The 17,126-nt window shown below is 41.8% G+C and overlaps 1 protein-coding gene across 1 annotated transcript; it reads right to left on the bottom strand.

Annotated features, from left to right (window-relative positions):
* Nucleotides 1-905: 905 nt before the first annotated feature.
* On the bottom strand, nucleotides 906-12,576 carry INHBA (inhibin subunit beta A). The gene is made up of 2 exons (XM_066341711.1): nucleotides 12,024-12,576; nucleotides 906-2,811 (listed from the first exon to the last, which is right to left on the bottom strand). The coding sequence occupies exons 1-2, from the start codon at nucleotides 12,409-12,411 to the stop codon at nucleotides 1,937-1,939; spliced, it is 1,263 nt and encodes a 420-aa protein (XP_066197808.1). The 5' UTR covers nucleotides 12,412-12,576; the 3' UTR covers nucleotides 906-1,936.
* Nucleotides 12,577-17,126: the final 4,550 nt, after the last annotated feature.

The raw sequence follows: 17,126 nt of genomic DNA, 5'->3' as shown, positions 1-17,126 counted from the left end.
ACTTCTCACAACCAGGCCTAAATTATTAAAAATAGAATTGCACTCAACAATTTTACTCTGGACTAAAGATTAAAATTCTTTTTCTGAAAAAGCTTCTGATTTAAGATTGATTCCCATAGATAATAAATATTACTGAAAATAAAAACAGCCTAGAGCTTTGATGAACAGGAGTTCCCTGTTTTTGCTGCAGGGAATAACTTCTAAGATGGTGTGGGGGACAAGGAAGAGGAGGGGATTGGATCTCTGGACATTGAATGAGGGCCTTGCTGGATATTTACTGGAATTTCCAGGCTTTTCCCATCAGATTATTGAAATGTGCCCACCTAGTTCAGAGTAAAAGCAAAAACTATAACCTATCTTTCTTAAAAATACTGTGTTTTGCACACAAACATTCATTTCTTTAAGAACAGTAAAAAATGACAGCCTGAAGTGCTTAAAATGTATATGGACATGATGTGATACATGTATATATACACACAGATATGCATATGCACAAGCAATGCATATATACACATACAAGCATGTAGCATTTCATGAATTTGATTAAACTTGATATCACATCCAGTATGAAATGTCCGGTTTTGTGGATATAAAAGGAGTCAAAACCAAACTTCTCAGGTCTTTTAAGCCTGAATACAATCTACCCTACCAAACCTTGAATCCCAACCCCTGACTCATTGATGGTGAATGATACCAACCACAGACAGACTGTTTAAAGGCTCACACAAATGTCTTTGGTGTATGTGTCTATTTTTTAAAGTAAAAAATAATAATAATTATAATAATAATAAAAATAGCTATTTTGTGTGCTGTAGCAGTTCTTTTATAGCTCACATTAAGTGCAGCTCTTAACCCGCCCACCCCCACCCAAAGAAAATACTTGTTAAATAAGGATTGGACAGGTCAAACACCATTGTAGTGCAAATAGTAAACGATAAAAAAAAAACATTTACAAAATATAGAAATGTTTGGATCCAACAAATGGACAAACATATTCCTTTCAAGTATCTCTCCTTGAAGAAAATAAAAATTAATCAGATTACTTCCAATACAAAAAAGTCTCTTTTTGTTCTCTCTCAGGTAAACAGTTTCAAACCTATTAGGTTGCATAGTTCTAAGATCATAAGCACCTTAACGAAATATAACTTGGTATTCTTTCTTCCTTGATCTTTTATTCTGGTTCTCAATTTTTTATGTTGACTTTTGTTTTATCTGTCGTGAGAGTGGTGCAGAAAAAGGAAGTGTGACCACCACACACTATCGTTCTTTTACCAGCACGTGTTTGTGTGGGTGTGTAGAAATGCGTGTGTGTGTGTCCGTGTGTGTGTGTGTGTGTGTGTGTGTGGTGTGTGTGTTGGGGTGGGGTGTGAGTGTGTGGGGTCTATAGCATGTGTGTATGCATGTCGGGGGATGTAGTGCATGTGCATGTGCACTGATATACACAGAGACATACCTTACGACCTGGGTAAGTGGGTGGGACATGCCTTACAACCTGGGTAAGTGGGTGGGAAAGTGCCTGTGACTGGCCCTTTCAAACTCATGGCTTTCTAGGTGCTATTTGGGTTGTGCTAGCCCATATTATTGCAGACTAGACAAGTTGACTTCAAGGCTCACCCTGAAAGGGAACTGAAAAGGAGAGGACAATGCTCCTGCTCAAGAAACTGATATCATCACTTTGATATCAAAAGAAATTGAAGGATACGCCGGTCTCCCTTTCCTTCCCAATTCCCATGTCCTTCACTGCTTCATCTCGGAGCCCTGGATGGGGAATTTTTTCACATCTTCCTTTTTCTGTTTCAGGTTTTGTTTTTAGTTTATTATTATTTTTTAATTTCTATTTTTCTGGTTGTTTAAATCAGAAACCTTAAACATTTCTTCATCTTGCCACTGTCCTCTCTGGACAACTGTTGTTCCTGTTTCCCCTGGGCTGGACACTCTATGAGCACCCACACTCCTCCACTATCATGTTCTGAATGTCCTTCTTGATGATGTTTTGCCCATCATCATAGTACAGCATGGACATGGGTCTCAGCTTGGTGGGCACACAGCACGACTTGAGGTTGGCAAAGGGGCTGTAACCCCGCATGCGGTAGTGGTTGATGACTGTTGAGTGGAAAGAGAGTGAGGACCCCGATGTGCCTGCTATATGGCTTGGGCACTCACCCTCACAGTAGTTGGCATGGTAGCCAGAGGGAGCAATGATCCAGTCATTCCAGCCAATGTCCTTGAAACTAACAAAGAACTGTTTCTTACAGCAGATATTGACCTTGCCATCACACTCCAAGCCCCGTCGCCGTCGTCGATGAGGGTGGTCCTCAGACTGCCGGGCCTGCAGCATTAGGAAAGGTCTATGGGATTGCTCCTTCTCCTCATCTCCTCCTACCCCTCCTTCTCCTCCAGCCTTTTTTTTCCCTTCCCCCTCCTCTTCTTTCTTCTTCTTCTTGCCAAGGAGCACGAGGCTGGCACCAGTCTCATGGCACTGCTCACAGGCAATCCGAATGTCCAGGGAGCTCTTGCCCTGGTCCAGCAATCGCTGGATGCTGCTGGAGACAGGGAAGATGTGCCAAGTGCTCTTCCGAGCATCTACTGCTTTTTCCGATATCAGCAGTTCTCTCTTCTCCTCAGCCTCATCCCCTGTGTCCACACTTCCCTGCGGGTGCTTCTGCTGCTGAAAGAGATGGATGGTGACTTTGGTCCTGTTCCTATTGGCCTTGGGGACTTTGAGGAAGAGCCAGACTTCTGCACGCTCCACCACTGACAAGTCACTGCCTTCTTTGGAAATCTCAAAGTGCAGTGTCTTCCTGGCTGTGCCTGAAAATAAAAAACAGCACAAGAGAGAGCAGGGACACTCATTAATTCCTGTGTTTGCAGCCACTCACACATTTCAGGCTACCACAGGACCTTTGGTGACAAATCATCTCGAATAGGAATCAGGAATCAGAAAATCACAGCCCACAGGCCATAAGAATGATTTTGACATTTTTAAATGATTGAAGAAAAACAGCATTTGTGACAGATGAAAATTATATGAAATTTAATCTTCAGTGCCCATAAGGAGCTTTACTAGATCACAGCTATGCTTATTTCTTTATAGATTTGTCTACAGCTACTTTTGTACTCTAATATGGAGTTGAGTAGCTACAACAGAGACTGTGTGACCCATGAAGCTAAAATATTTATTCTCTGGCCCTGTCCAGGAAAAGTTGGCCATTCTTGCCCTAGAAAGAAGATGGCCTAGATATGAGTTTGGGAGTGAAAGGGGTCAGCAACAGATTAATTCTTTAATCTGTTTTATCTTCTATAAAGTGGGAATGACATAATGACATTTGACCCATCATCCAATAGGTTTGGAAGGATCAAATGGAATAACATAAACAAAAACACATGATCCTCAACTTCCACCCCTGCCCCGTAAGTGTGTGGCCTGAAGCCTCCTCCTCCTCCTCAGCTACAACTGGCTGCTTCACTGCCCCCTCTCTTCTTTCCTGGGCCACAGCATCAGCTTTTTCTTTAATTTTCCTCCAGCAGGAAACCAAGCCCTTCTGCAAATATTCCTCCATGAAAGAGGGAAAGGAATCTTTCCCAAAGGTGCCTCTGATCATGTCCCTCATTCTTTACAGTCCTTTCCCAAGTTCTAGTGCCTTCAGATTAAAATAGGAACTGCCCAGGACTCAGCTCTGCCCAAAGTGCTCCTGCCTTCACTCTCAGGTCTCTGCCTGGGTCCCATCCTAAGGCAACCAGCCACACAGCATTTGTTTGAAGTCGTGAGCATCCCAAGGCACTCTCTCACCTCCAGGCACTGGCATTGGCTGTTCTTTCTGCCCAGAATACTGCTCCCAACACACAACCCTCAGAGGCTGCTCTTCATAAGGTTTCAGATTGCAGAGGGATGGCACCACTTACTCTAGAAGACTTTTCTAAGATCTCTGCCCCTACTCTCATGCCAGTTCAGTCTAGGATGCCCAGATCTAAGGTCCTATCTCTCCTGTGCAGTATCATATCCAGTGTTTCACAGAAAGTAGGCAATTACTTGATTTCCTTTAACAAATGATGATATCCTTAGCATTGGGTTATATTAGATTAAGAGATCTACATCCTACCTCTGAATTGCCCATTTTTGTGTCCTTCCTTTAACAGAACTCAATAAACACCAGTTATAACAAATGTTAATAAAGGGAAAATCTGTATACCAGTGGGGTGATTGCATTCTGAGATCAGTCAGTTCTTGCCTAATGCTAAAATTAGAAAGCTATATATCTTATTTTCTCTCTACTAGCACCTATGTGCTTATTCATAGACAACAAGTACTGTAAGGTGCAGGTGTTCAGACTAGAATTTTCTGACTGATGAAATATTATTCCTCACTTCCACTGTTAAACTTAGTAGTATATGAAACATACCCTCTTTCCATAACACCCTCCTGCATGTACCTGCTTATAACTGCCTGGCATACATGCCTCCGATGTGCAAATCTGAGAACAGTCTTAAGGAAGTTCATCTTAGAACTTACAATTCCTTAAGAGGGTCTCCCTGCCTGGGTTTCTATAGCTAACGGAAATCTAGCCATACTTATCACTCTCTGCCCGGAGATGTTTACGGTGCTATAAATTCTAGGCACAGTTTCAAATTCTCTGAGCAGAAGGCAGGCTTTTCTGTGCACTGCAGATTCTGTTCTTAATTTAACACACTCTGCACATGATGATTATGATAGTGGCAAATTCACTGAGGTCACGGCCAAAGAAGGCTGCATATGTATATGAAAGGTTCTCTGGCATCTTTGTATAAACTGCTAGGATGCTGGCCTCCATGTTGGTGGTGAGGGGAGTCCCCCTGACCTCACGTCTCTGGCACAAGTTAAAATGAATAATAAAGATAGGTTTATGATTAGATCACCAGAGTGAGGAGCAGTTGGAGAGAGAAGTTTTCTTTTTTAAGAAGCATGATGACTTTTTTTTTAAGTGAATTCAGTATTCCCCTCTGCTAAAAAATTGGTGGTTTTTGTTTGGTTGTTTTTTAAGAAAGCAAAGAGAAGGTTCCAGAAAGGAGAGCTTAATCATTTATAATTAGAAAGATAATCAGCAGCTGACTCTAGGTGATAGGTGGGTCTTCCCAAGATCAGAGGTAAAGGCTGCCAAAGCTCCCCAAGCCTCTGAAGACTGTCCTGCAGAAGTGAGCAGACTCCCCAGGGAGGGCACAGCTGCCCTGTCAGGGTTAATGTTCACAAGCTCCTCACTGCCTTCCTTTCTACCTCAAAGCAGACCAGCTTATGAAACCCTACACTGTATAGGGTCCTACTCTAAAGACAGAGAGACAGTAGCTACTAAGTTAAAGAAGCCAGGGGGCACAAGGTTGAGTTTTGTTTTTCCAGGAACCAGTGTAAAACTGGAGAATCTGACTTGCCTCAGGATGAAGAGCTTGGTTTCAGGTAACTCATTCCCATTGCTCTGCTCTGACCCATGCTTGACAGCAGGGGCAAAAGGTGAAGGTAGATGGTCCCAGGTAAAGCGGGGAAAGATGACAATGTGGACCCCCACACAGTGGATTTTCCATGAATGAAGTCCAGAGACGTGTACAGATGCTGGGGTAGAGGGGATGAGAGAGGGCTAATTGGAGATGAACCAATGAGAGGACATGCAAATTGACTAGTTCTCTAAACAGCCTCCAGGACAGCCCCTCATTTCACAGGAGCAGGTTTCTAATGCACGAGATAGCCCCACCCCTTCTTCACAGGCAGCTGTACTGAGAAGCAAATGATTTAGTGTCCCTGAAAGAGGATTGTACAAAGAGAGTACTCATTAGAGGGGACTCAATCTGTCAGGTTCTGTTATATTAGGATTACAGAGTCATCCTAAAATGACTTTCATCCTGGTTCTGGTAGATAATTGACTGTATGGCATCACCTGGTACTGCGGAGTGAAACAGTGTTGATCTGTGCCTGGGTTCATTATCCGAGCTGGAAGACTGCTCCCACTGCCTGCATGCTGCATCTCTCCCCCATGCTTCTGACATTTGGATTTTCCCCTTACTAATTGACATGCCTGTCGCCTCCTTCTCCTCGTGTCCATTTCTGGAACTGCTATTTGTATATTGCATGATATTTTATCAGGAATAAAATAAAACTGAGATCCCATTTCGTGAAAATGCTGTTGCCATAATGCTCAGGAAAACAGGGGGAAGAGAAAGAATCAAGTCTTCTTAATGTCTACCTTATATGCAGGTACATTTTAAAAGTTCTATTGTATTCTGACTTATTAAACAGTGCATTATTTTTTATTTTTACAGTTAGCTTTCATAGCATGAAGGGAGTGGGGCAGCTAGAAGCTGAGATGGAATTAATATTTATCAGAGCTGTTGGTTTCAGAGATATTACAACTCTCAAATTTCTTAGTGATATAAATCTATAACTAGCCACTTGACTATATTACCTCTATTTGCATTTTACCTGAGTGAGGTTGCTGTATTGCAGTGATGCTTTCAGAATGCTTCATTCTTCAAATCTCTTTAAATTTCTATGCATAACAATTTGAAAAATGGAAGAAGGTTGGCTAAGGCTGAGGTGTTTAGGATCAATTACTAATCAGTTCCAGGTTTGATTTAAATATATCTCCTACTGTAAAATCCCAAAATAAATCCCATGATGATTTGTGAGCAGGTACACCATTAGTTTTTACAGGTGCACACTGGGTTCCTACATTATTACATATTTAATGAAGTAGAGCTGGTGGCTTTGATAACCTTTCATTACCTACTCTGATAATATTCTTTTCATCCTCTGTGCTATTTTTTCCTTCCTGAGGCTTGTGAGCAAGGCTTGTATCACTGCCTGCTCTGCCTGAGTAATTCACTAAGAAAGACCCACGCAAATCCATGTGGGTGATAATATTTCATCACTTAAACCTCAGCGGACATGTACCAAAGGGTAAGAAAAGAGTGCATAAAAATGGGTAGGAAGGATAAATTTTGCATCTTACAGGGATCTCCTTTGAAATGTTGCTGGTTGGAGGAATTAGAAAGAGGAAAGACTGTGAAAGCTGAAAGCAAAAACCCCTCACAACAGATTGGCCTTTGCTTTCAGAACATTTCAAACATTTGTAATAACTCAATCACAAAAGTAGGTGTGCCAAGAGTTCAACAGCCAAGCCCCTCGTTGCTCCCTTCCCCCTCACCAGGATGCTGCTCATCCCCCAAGTCCAGCAACACAGTATTTCATTTTTGTTTTGTATTGCTCACCAGAGTCCTACATAAAGTATGATGCCCTTCTACATGTGGGTACTATCTCTAATGTTAATGTGGAAAGCCTTGTTCTTTATAGAGGGTTAACCTTACCATGAGTGAAAAGCCTCACTGTAAAATATGGCTGTTACTTTAACTTTCCATGCTTCACTGTGTCTGGATGTGGTCCCTGGTGGGAGCACGCAAAGCTACCAGATACAGCTTGTATTTCTGAAGCATAGACATTGTTTTGCCAGGGACTTCTGCACGAAGTGGCAAGTGAGGACATAAAGGTTATGCTGTTTTCACCTACAGTAGAGGGTATTGCCTGTAGTAAAGCTGCAAATTTGATTATAAATTATCTTGATTCAGTTTTTAGCCTTCATATCTTTGCTTAGGATTTACTATTGAATTGTAAATAATCAGCCACATTCCTGAACTTCAATATAAACAGTGATATATATATATATATATCTTTAAAAAAACAATACTTAGATATTTAAAGAGAAAAGGGTTTTAGGTTCCTAAAAAGAAGAGAAAAAATTCTTAAGTTTCATCCCACAGACTTTCAGAGACTTCTTTCAAAGTTCCTGGGAACTTTTACACTTTTGATTTGAGATCAATCGAGGTACCAGTCAACCATAAAGAATTCTGAACTACAGCTCAGCGAGCATACTCAAGTATATTAGAGCAAAAAAGGTCAAGGCAAATACATGTTTCCATGAAAAGTGTCTGGGAAGGTATTACTCCCAATTCTTCAAACGTTAACACTGAGTTCCACCCTGCCCCTCCACCACCACCCCAATGCACCCACTCCTGCGTCCAGACCTCTCTTCATTTCCTTTGCATCTTTTCTCTACCATTTTTCTCCACATTCTCAGTATGGAAACAAACACATCCTCCGAAGCTGTACACCATGTTCCCACAAGGCATTAAATAAGTAGCCTTTTTCCTCATGTTCATATTCATTTGTCATTTGTCTCTTGTGAAAAGCATTGATAAGACAGGCAAACTAGGCAACAAAATCAGGGGAGATGGAAGCCTTTTCTGTAAAAGCCCAGGCAGCCATATTAAGGGGAGATGTGTGAGCAAATCGGTGTTGCTGATGATTCATGGTCACATTTCTCCACTCACTGTTCTGTTTGCTTTTAAAATGTATCATTCCTCTGTCTTCCATAGAGTTTAGGAAAGTTCACATGTACCTCAAGAATTTCCATTTCTTTTCCTTCTGTCTTTACAGGTAGTCATGTTCCTCCCATCCATTAAATCCTAACTTTTCCTGGATGAGAGGAAGAAGGCAGTAGGTAACTGATAATCATTAAAAGTAGGTGCTAAGGATTTGGGCTTCTAGTAGGTAAAATTGTGTTTCCCTAGATTAACTGGGTAAAGAGCAAAAGTCTTTGGAATGTGCCCTCTTGTGGTCAATCATTTCCTGTTATTCAGAGGAAAAAAGAGTAAAACACTCTTTAGTGAGGGGTATTCACAGAAAAGTTCAGAAGACTGGAATAGAATGGTGGGAGTCAATTCCACCTTAAGATGGCTTTCCTGTGGTGGGAGAAATAGTCACCCAAGCAAGCCTTCTTAGACCCTTGTTTGGGAAGTGTACTTTCTAATTCATCTTCTGTATCCAGACTCTCCTTCAATAGGGGAGAATTAGTGCTGCTTTCAACAACAACTAGGCTATGTGGCATTTTCCAATTCCTAATGTTTCATTTGTCATTCTTCAACAAGTGCTGTAAGTTGCCAACTTAATTATCAGAATCAGCATATAAATTTGGCAGCATGTGGAGACTCAGCAATATATTGTCATTGTACATTAACTGACCAGCTATTTTCACGAATCAAAATATGATAAAATGTAGCAGTCAGGAGGCCACTGACTTTAGCTTCAATGACAATCATAGTTAGAGTTGTCTTGACTCTGTCCATCCTTTCTTCCTTTCCTTTAAGTTCTCAAGGTAAACACAAAGGATTATGTGCCGGCCATGAAAATAATGTAATAAACTTGGTGAGCAATCTTGGGTGACAAAAATAAAATCATTTTTGTTGGTTGAGATAAATTTTAGAGAGCCTGAGAGTGATTTCTAGCTGCTTACTCAATAACAGTTCACATCAATTTTACAAAAATGGGGCACTTTCCACCTGAGCACAATGGGATAGACTCAGTTCAAAGAGTTCTAAGCACTTGAACTTTTACAGTCCAACTGCTGTGGCCATGTCTTGGCTTTATTCAACCATCAAAGAGACTAGAAGCAAAAATTAAATACGAGGAATCTGGATAACCTGGAGATGTTTTCTTTGAACATATGTACACTGATTTATTAATGTCACCCCATTAAAATTAATAAAAAAGGGAAAAATAATATCTATTAAACATTCTGATAGTCAAAACTATTTTAAACTTCCAAAAAAAATATGAGGAATCTTGAAGTTGAAAGGTACATCTGTGGCATGTACACGGGTGACCCTTATTGGCTAGAGTCTATGCTGTACTAAACAGTTTATAGGAAAATAAAAATGAACTCCCTTTGCTATTCTCCAAAAATCTTGATATTTGACATAGTCTGAATTTTATTAAAGTTGAATTATTCCAAAAGCAATAAGACATTTTTATATATTCACTACAATCATTTAAATCATAAATCTTTCTACCAGGGAAACAGCGGCACAATACTCTTGTGATACTCTACTCAGAGAACAGATTGTCCACATAGCAATCATTAAATCTGTGAAATCATACTAAACCAACTTGAAGTTGGTGTGTGACACTTCTCAGATGAGAAAAATAAGCAAGTGCAATAAACCTTGTCTAAGAATCCAACAGCTCACCCAAGGTTGAGTTCTAAACTCAACCAGAAGTAGTTTTCCATTACAAACCTTAAACTTTAGTCAATATGTGAGTCAAATGAATCACCTTTTTTAAAGAAGCTCAATTTCATTCAAACTAAACACCTAACAGAAAAGTTTTTTAAAAATGACAAGATTCCTTATAACTTATAAAAAGATTGGCCTTGAGATGAAGTCTATAAACAAGAAAAAAGGTCAAATTCTTTTACTCCAAAATCTCCCAATGCCAAGAAAGTGGTTTGCTACACAAGTCAGAGAAGTCAGCATTGCTAGAATCAGGTGTATATTAAAAGTGGTCAAAGGTATAGGTATACTTTGTCATATGATGTGGGAAAGCCCATTGAGGAGGAGCTGCAATTAATACCATCATGCGTGGCAAGTGGTATATGAAAACATACAGGGTCCTTTGTGTCAGGGCAGGGAGTAGACCTGTACACTGCTGGAATTCTCCTTGCATGGGACCCAAAGTCATTAAACACTTTTTCCCTACCTTGCAACAAAAAAAAAGGTGGAGAAAAATTGGGTGGCAACTTGAAAACTCCAACCTGACTTTTTTACTGAAAAAGCTTCAAAAAATAAAGTTCTTATCATCATGTCCTTTGGGGCTCTATCAAGAAAGAGTCTTAGGGAAAGAAAGTAAGACCTTCTCTAAAAGAATTTTGCTGTGATGAGAGAGCTTAACTTCCCTGCCAGGAAGCCTGCAGGACACCGGGCTTCTCCAACTGGGGGAAGCCAGGAAGCCAGCAGGCTATCTGCTCCCCCCCAAAAGATGCCCAGGTCTTGGAAGGTTTTCTTGAAAACAGAACATCTGAGTCAACAGGTTTTCGGGATTGGAAATTCTGAGTGCTGCCTTCATTGTTTATAAGGCTGCGGCAAACTTTCAAACAGAAATGCTGGGAGTCCCTGCACATACTTCACTGGCCATATGCTCTACCAAACAAAACAATGGCATTCCTTTCAAATAGACTTGCCAAGGGCTACAATTTTTAGCCTTGCATTACTATGAAAGTAACATGGTATTAACGTATCTGTGTGCCCGGGCATGCATGGGCTTGTTACTTGCAAAAGATTCTGTGTCACATAACTGAGAGTTACCTGGCTTCATATCTCCGCCTCCATTTCTGACAGGTATTTTCTAGTCAGCAACAGGTTAGTGTGGTCCTGAGCCAACTATTAGAATCTATGTATTAAAGTTCTTCCTCTGAAGGATTGAGTAACAGTTCAGTGTAGTATCTGAAGGCACTTTGTCTAGGTGGCACTCCTTGGCAGAGAGCTCTTAGTAACTTTACAGAGAACAAAACTCTTTTATTTTTTTTCTTGGTTCAGAGAGCAAAAGTCAGTGTTCCAAAAGTGACTGCTGGGCCAATGTCAACTGCCCCCTGAAGTCGTTCTTTACTGCCTAGAATGAGATGCCTGTGCTCTAGTAGACAGTTCTAAAGGTAAAAATGACTGTCACTAATAAATTTGCCTTGCTTCCCTGACGTGGTCCCTGATTGGACTTTTAAAGGGACGGTTTGTTTTAAGACAGTGACTTCATCTATGCCATTCCACCGCAATCCTGTACTCCCCACCCCACCCCCGCCCCCAATAAAAACTTTGGATGAGGTCCCAAAGCCTCCTTGTTCCCCCAGCACCCGCACTGCCCTAGCTCTCGGTGGGCTGCTCAGACCTGGTTTCACAGGCAAGGCGAGAGAGCCTCTCACAGACTGGCTTCCAGCTCCAGACTGGCTCCAGAGCTTTCTACGGGTGACCAGATGAGTTTAGCAAGTGTAAGCTAGCCATCTCCAGCCAGGGCTCATGAATTCCATTTCTGCCAAGTCCTCTCCCCGACCTCCCCTTTGCTTGCCTGCCACCATCACCTAATAACTAATGACCCTCCCAGGCAGTTTACAGCTGGAGGGGAAAGAAGTCACTCCTAGGACTGTCAGGGAAACACATCCCCCAACCCCAGTGCCAGCACCCACCTGATTCTGCGAAGGTGATGATCTCTGAGGTCTGCTCCATCAGTTCATTCATTTCTGCCCTCCTTCCGATGTCATCCTCTATCTCCACGTACCCGTTCTCCCCCACTTTGCCCACATGAAGCTTTCTGATCGCGTTCAGAAGCGCTGCCTTGGGCACTGGCTGGGTGACCTCAGGTCTCTTCTTCAAGTGCAGCATGTTTAAAATGTGCTTTTTGACAGCCTCCACCATCTCCGGCTGAGCGTTGGGTACTTCCTTGGGAAGGGTGGTCAGTGCACAGGACGGGCAGGCAGGGTCCACACTGTGCCTCTCAGATCCTGGAGTGGGGGAACTCCTCACTATAATCCAGCAACTTGCCAACAAAAATCCTCGCAGCCAAAGCAAGGGCATCCTGGCAGCAAAAGTTGTTGTGGTCGCCTTTTTAAAGGCCCTGCTTGTCCTCCCCCTCACGCACAGGTTGTTGTTTTTGTTGTTGTTGTTGTTTGGTTTGGTTTGGTTTTTTCCTTCTCTTCTTCAGCAAATTCTCTGGAAAGAGAACAAAAAGTTTTCTGTGAAGTTTTCTTTGCAGGTTCCCTCTCTGAATGCAGTCAGTTGCCGTAGGTTTGTGCTGTCAGGGAGGAGAGAGCTGCCCGTCTCCGAGAGAGAGAAGGAGGGAGGGAGGGAGGGTGGGAGGGAGGGAGGGAGGGAGAGACAGGGTGGGGGGACAGAGACAGAGAGAATGGGAAGGAGGGAGAGACAGGGGAAACGGAGAGAGGGGGACAGAAGAGAGAGGGAGAGAAGGGGGAGAGGGAGAGAGAGGGAGGGAGGGAGGAAGAGAGGGAGGGAGGGAGAGACTGAAGGAGAGAGGAGAGGGAGAGAGAGAACGATTGGCCCTAAGTGAGTGAGTGAATGGGAGAGGGAGGGAGTTTGTGAGTAAGGCAGTGATTAGGAAGGGGAGGAAAAGCCCGTTTTCTGACAGGCTGCTTTCCTTCTGCTCACTGCTCCCTTGCACACACCTCTCTTCAAACATCACCATTCTCGGGAGTTCTACTTTCCCTTCTGAAAGGAATACTCCTAATTTTGTTCCACTTCTTGTTTGTTTTGGGTTTTGTTTTTTTTTTTTTTTTGTCCAGTTGCCTTGCTTCACCCTCTTCCTCTTTCGGAGGGGAAAAAATACCCAAAGTAAACACACTGTCTCATCAGCAGTGCTGACTTCATTGAACAGTCTGCCCCCACTGTCCCTCCACCCTCCTGGCCACAGCCGTAGAAAACTCAAAGCCCACTGGCCCGTCTGGTGGGCTCAGGGTGCAAGAGGTCAGGGGACAGGTAGGAAAGGTCTGGAAAAGGGGCAGGGACCTAGGGCTTCAGGGGCAGGTCCATTGTTCTGACCTGAGGGAATCCCAGAGAACTTCCTTTCCTCATTCATTCATATTTAAATATTCAGGATTGTCCACACTGGCAGGCGATCTGAGGGGGCCGCAATACAACTTTTGTTTGGGGTCAGATAACACACACTACTTTCCCCAACTGCAAAATGCCTCTGGGCACTGCAAGACCTAGGCAGACAGGCTGTGTTTCCCATCTCCTGTCACAGGAGCAACCACGTTCCCTCTCCTCAGTGCCCACTGCCTGCTCTGCTCCCTCCCACCTTCTCTCTCTCTCTCTCTCTCTCTCTCTCTCTCTCTCTCTCTCTCTCTCTCACACACACACACACACACACACACATTACAGCCTACTGCCACTTGCCCTGACTTCACAGATAAAACGCAAAATTCACTTGGCCTTTCCCACATTATTTCACACAAATAGTGTGTTCCTGCTAGGACTTGAATTACTACTCCTGTGGGAAAAGAATATCTAAAATACATTGGCAAATTATTCTCTCTGTTCTCTGTTTTGTTTTGTTTTGTTTTGAGGGGGGGATTCAGCCTACCTCTACCCTATCCTGGACCAATGTATTCATATACTGGCCCCTCGATGGCTTATTCTCTCAAAGGAACAGCACAGATGAAATCATCTTGGATTTCAGTGTTCACAGTAAAAGAAAAATGTGAATTTTTAAACAGTGCCTCTCTGAGGTTTTTTTTTAAATTCTCCTCCCTGCCCTTGCCTCAGTCCCCCCCCCCCTTTTTTTTCATCTTCTGTCTTAATGCTTTTATCTTGCAGAAGTATCTTTAAGAGGTCCATCTGTTAAAGCTTTCCTTCCCTCTGGGTTTCTTTCCCACACATAAGCCCTCTCAGTTTCTGTAGATACAGTCAGCTTATATCTGACACCTAGTGTGTTCAGAGCATTACAGTCAAGCAAGACAATTTTGGAATTGGGGAGAAAGTTAAAAAATGTCATGACTGCAGCCATAAGATCTGACGGTAGGGAAAGAGGATGAAAATGTTTGATACTAAGTTAAAATTACAGTTTGCACAGGTAACGATGTTTTTCTCAATTGGAGACACTGTACCCCTTTCCCAAAACATCTACTTGCAAGGCTTTCTGTGTTAAAATCGCCTTTGGGGATTTACCTCCAGGAACATCAATTACTCTGCTATCATTGTTAAGACTGTGTCAATATTCCCTAAAATGTCTATATTTTAAGTGGGGGATGGTGAAAGAAAATGGGAAAGGGGACATTTACATTATAATCATTTAGTAAAATATCTTTGTAATCTAATACTATAATCTATTTGTTGTCCAAATAAGTATCCAAAGCATTTTGTAGTCTAATTAAGTTTTATAAGAGAGTCTGAAATAGAACTAAAAGTTTAACGACTCCAAACAACTCAAGAGTCCCAATAGTAGCATTTAGATAAGTGCAATTTATCAGCATGTGGATTCTTTCTGTGAGTATGCATGCTCCCTAATTTTGTTGTTTGTGAATGTAACTCTTAACAAATAACTTTCTCTTTGGCATATATACTCATATATATGTGCTGATGGGTTGTATAAACACATAATCCATTTGCATGCTGTACTGTTAAAAGCTACCTTCCTGAATAATATAAAAAGGTACAAATCATAATGTGCATGGAAGTGCCAATCAGTTGTATAACTCCTTTAAACCATTCTTATTATGAATGTGTAAATAGCTCACAAGCAAGAGTTAAAAAGCATTACCTTTCCGGTGCTGTCTCTTTCACCAGCAGCCTCTCATATCCTGTGGTTAGAGCTGCCTGAGTTCCTCTTCATGGTATTGGCACTGTGAAGTTTTATACTGTACTACTTGTATACTCACACATTGGTACCACTCAGGAGGGCTGGGGCTTTGTTTAGGATTGGTTAGAATAGCATGACATCAGCGGATGACTAGTTTTTCCAGTGTGAGACATATTTCATAATCATTATCTAATGGAAAGTCTTTCTTAGCTGCTTTGACAGTACTTAGTGATCACTGAGCCAGTAAACCTCTGGCTGACTAGACTACCTTTGAGAAAACTACTGGAATCAACCAGCTATATCTCATTGAAAGCTCAACTTCCAACTTTTCTTTTACTATTTTCACACACACACACACACACACACACACACACACACAGAGACTTATTATATTCAGATTCAGTTTTATGTCTTCACATAAAACATCTGTTACTTCATGAAGTTTCCTCTATTTACAAAGTATTTTATTGTTTCTTACAGGCAAGAAAATTCACAGCACTCTTTATAGGGATTCTAATTTTTTTTTAAATAAGATATTCCATTGAGAAAAAAAAGAAAATATATATACTATATGATAATGGTCTCCCTTCTCTGACTTACACTATTATTTTACATCTTGAAATTGAATGCCTGCTTTATAAATCATTTATTACTAGAACTTTGGAAATAGTTAATCTCTGCAAGTGAAGATTATAAATATTATTCCCAGGTCTTTAGAATTACCCTCCCCCAAATTTCATTCATCATTCTTCTTTTTCAGATCTTGAAGTCCTATGATTTCTAAATTGTTACAAACATAAGATTAATGAGAAAAGTGAATATTCCTTCTAATAGATTAAGTTGGTTGGGATTTTCTTTAGTGGAGGAGAGTGTAAACAAGTCAGAAATAATACCAGAGGAAGGACTCTTCAGACTAGGATGGTGGAGAAGGGCCGTCTGGAGTAGAGCTGAAGCATAAGCTGAGTCCTCACGACAAGTTGAATAAAATGTGAAAAATTGGGAGCTAATGAAAACCATATGACCAGTTATGTTGTTCTGTATGCAGGATTTAACATGCATAAAATAAACTTTTCACTGTGCCCACAAGCAAAATACAGAGGCTCTGGTCCCCTGATGTGCAGAGTAAGCTGGTTCCTTTAGGACACCATAAGTTTCCTATATAAGAGGGTCTGCCTTGGCCAAAACAGAGAAAGTATGGATGCTGAACTGTATATATGGGGGATGGAGAATATTCTAAGAACTGCACATGCAGAAATAAAGTAGGAAATTAAATCATTAGGTTGTAAAGAAACAGTGGGAATCTGAGAAGGAACAATAAAAACAGGATCAGTGTCATCTAATTCCATACCTGATCATCAGTTTAGAATCAGATGGACTCAACATCTATAAGAAACGAATTTCGAATTTCCCACTTTATTTGATGAGCTGTCAAGGAAAGCAATTCCCTGCAAGGCATCTAAACTCACCTCCTCTGCCATGCAGGAACCGTGGTGTCCCGAAAATACCACCATCCACCATGTTTATGAGTCGTAGGGCATACAATGAAACTGGATGACACCCCGGTCCCACTGTATATTAACCATGTAACTCAGGCCTCAGTTTTGTCATCCATAAAGTGGGGTCCCTTTATGATCCCCCCTGAGATGCTTTTCTAAACGCATGTGTCATAGGACTCTACAGCACCCAGACTAGAGGAGTCACCCTACATGTGTGATTTAGGCAGGGTATGCCATCAGGTGCCCACCTGCCAGGTCAGCCCACCAGCTGTGATGTAATTGTCTACCTGAGCCCCCAGCCTGAGCTGAGACAGTGAAAATACCTCCTCACTCAGTGGAAATGAAGGTGGAGGTGGTGGAGGATGCAGGCAGATTAAAATAATTTCTCTCGGATATTCTGGACTGCGAAGTGATCTTTTTTCTTCCAAACTACAGGGTCCACGGGTAAGCTGGTCAGCCGGGTTCGGGTCAAGCATCTCCTC

This window comes from Saccopteryx leptura, chromosome 6 (assembly GCF_036850995.1).
Source record: "Saccopteryx leptura isolate mSacLep1 chromosome 6, mSacLep1_pri_phased_curated, whole genome shotgun sequence".
Taxonomy (NCBI): Eukaryota; Metazoa; Chordata; class Mammalia; order Chiroptera; family Emballonuridae; genus Saccopteryx; species Saccopteryx leptura.
This window is presented reverse-complemented; position numbering and strand designations above follow the sequence as displayed.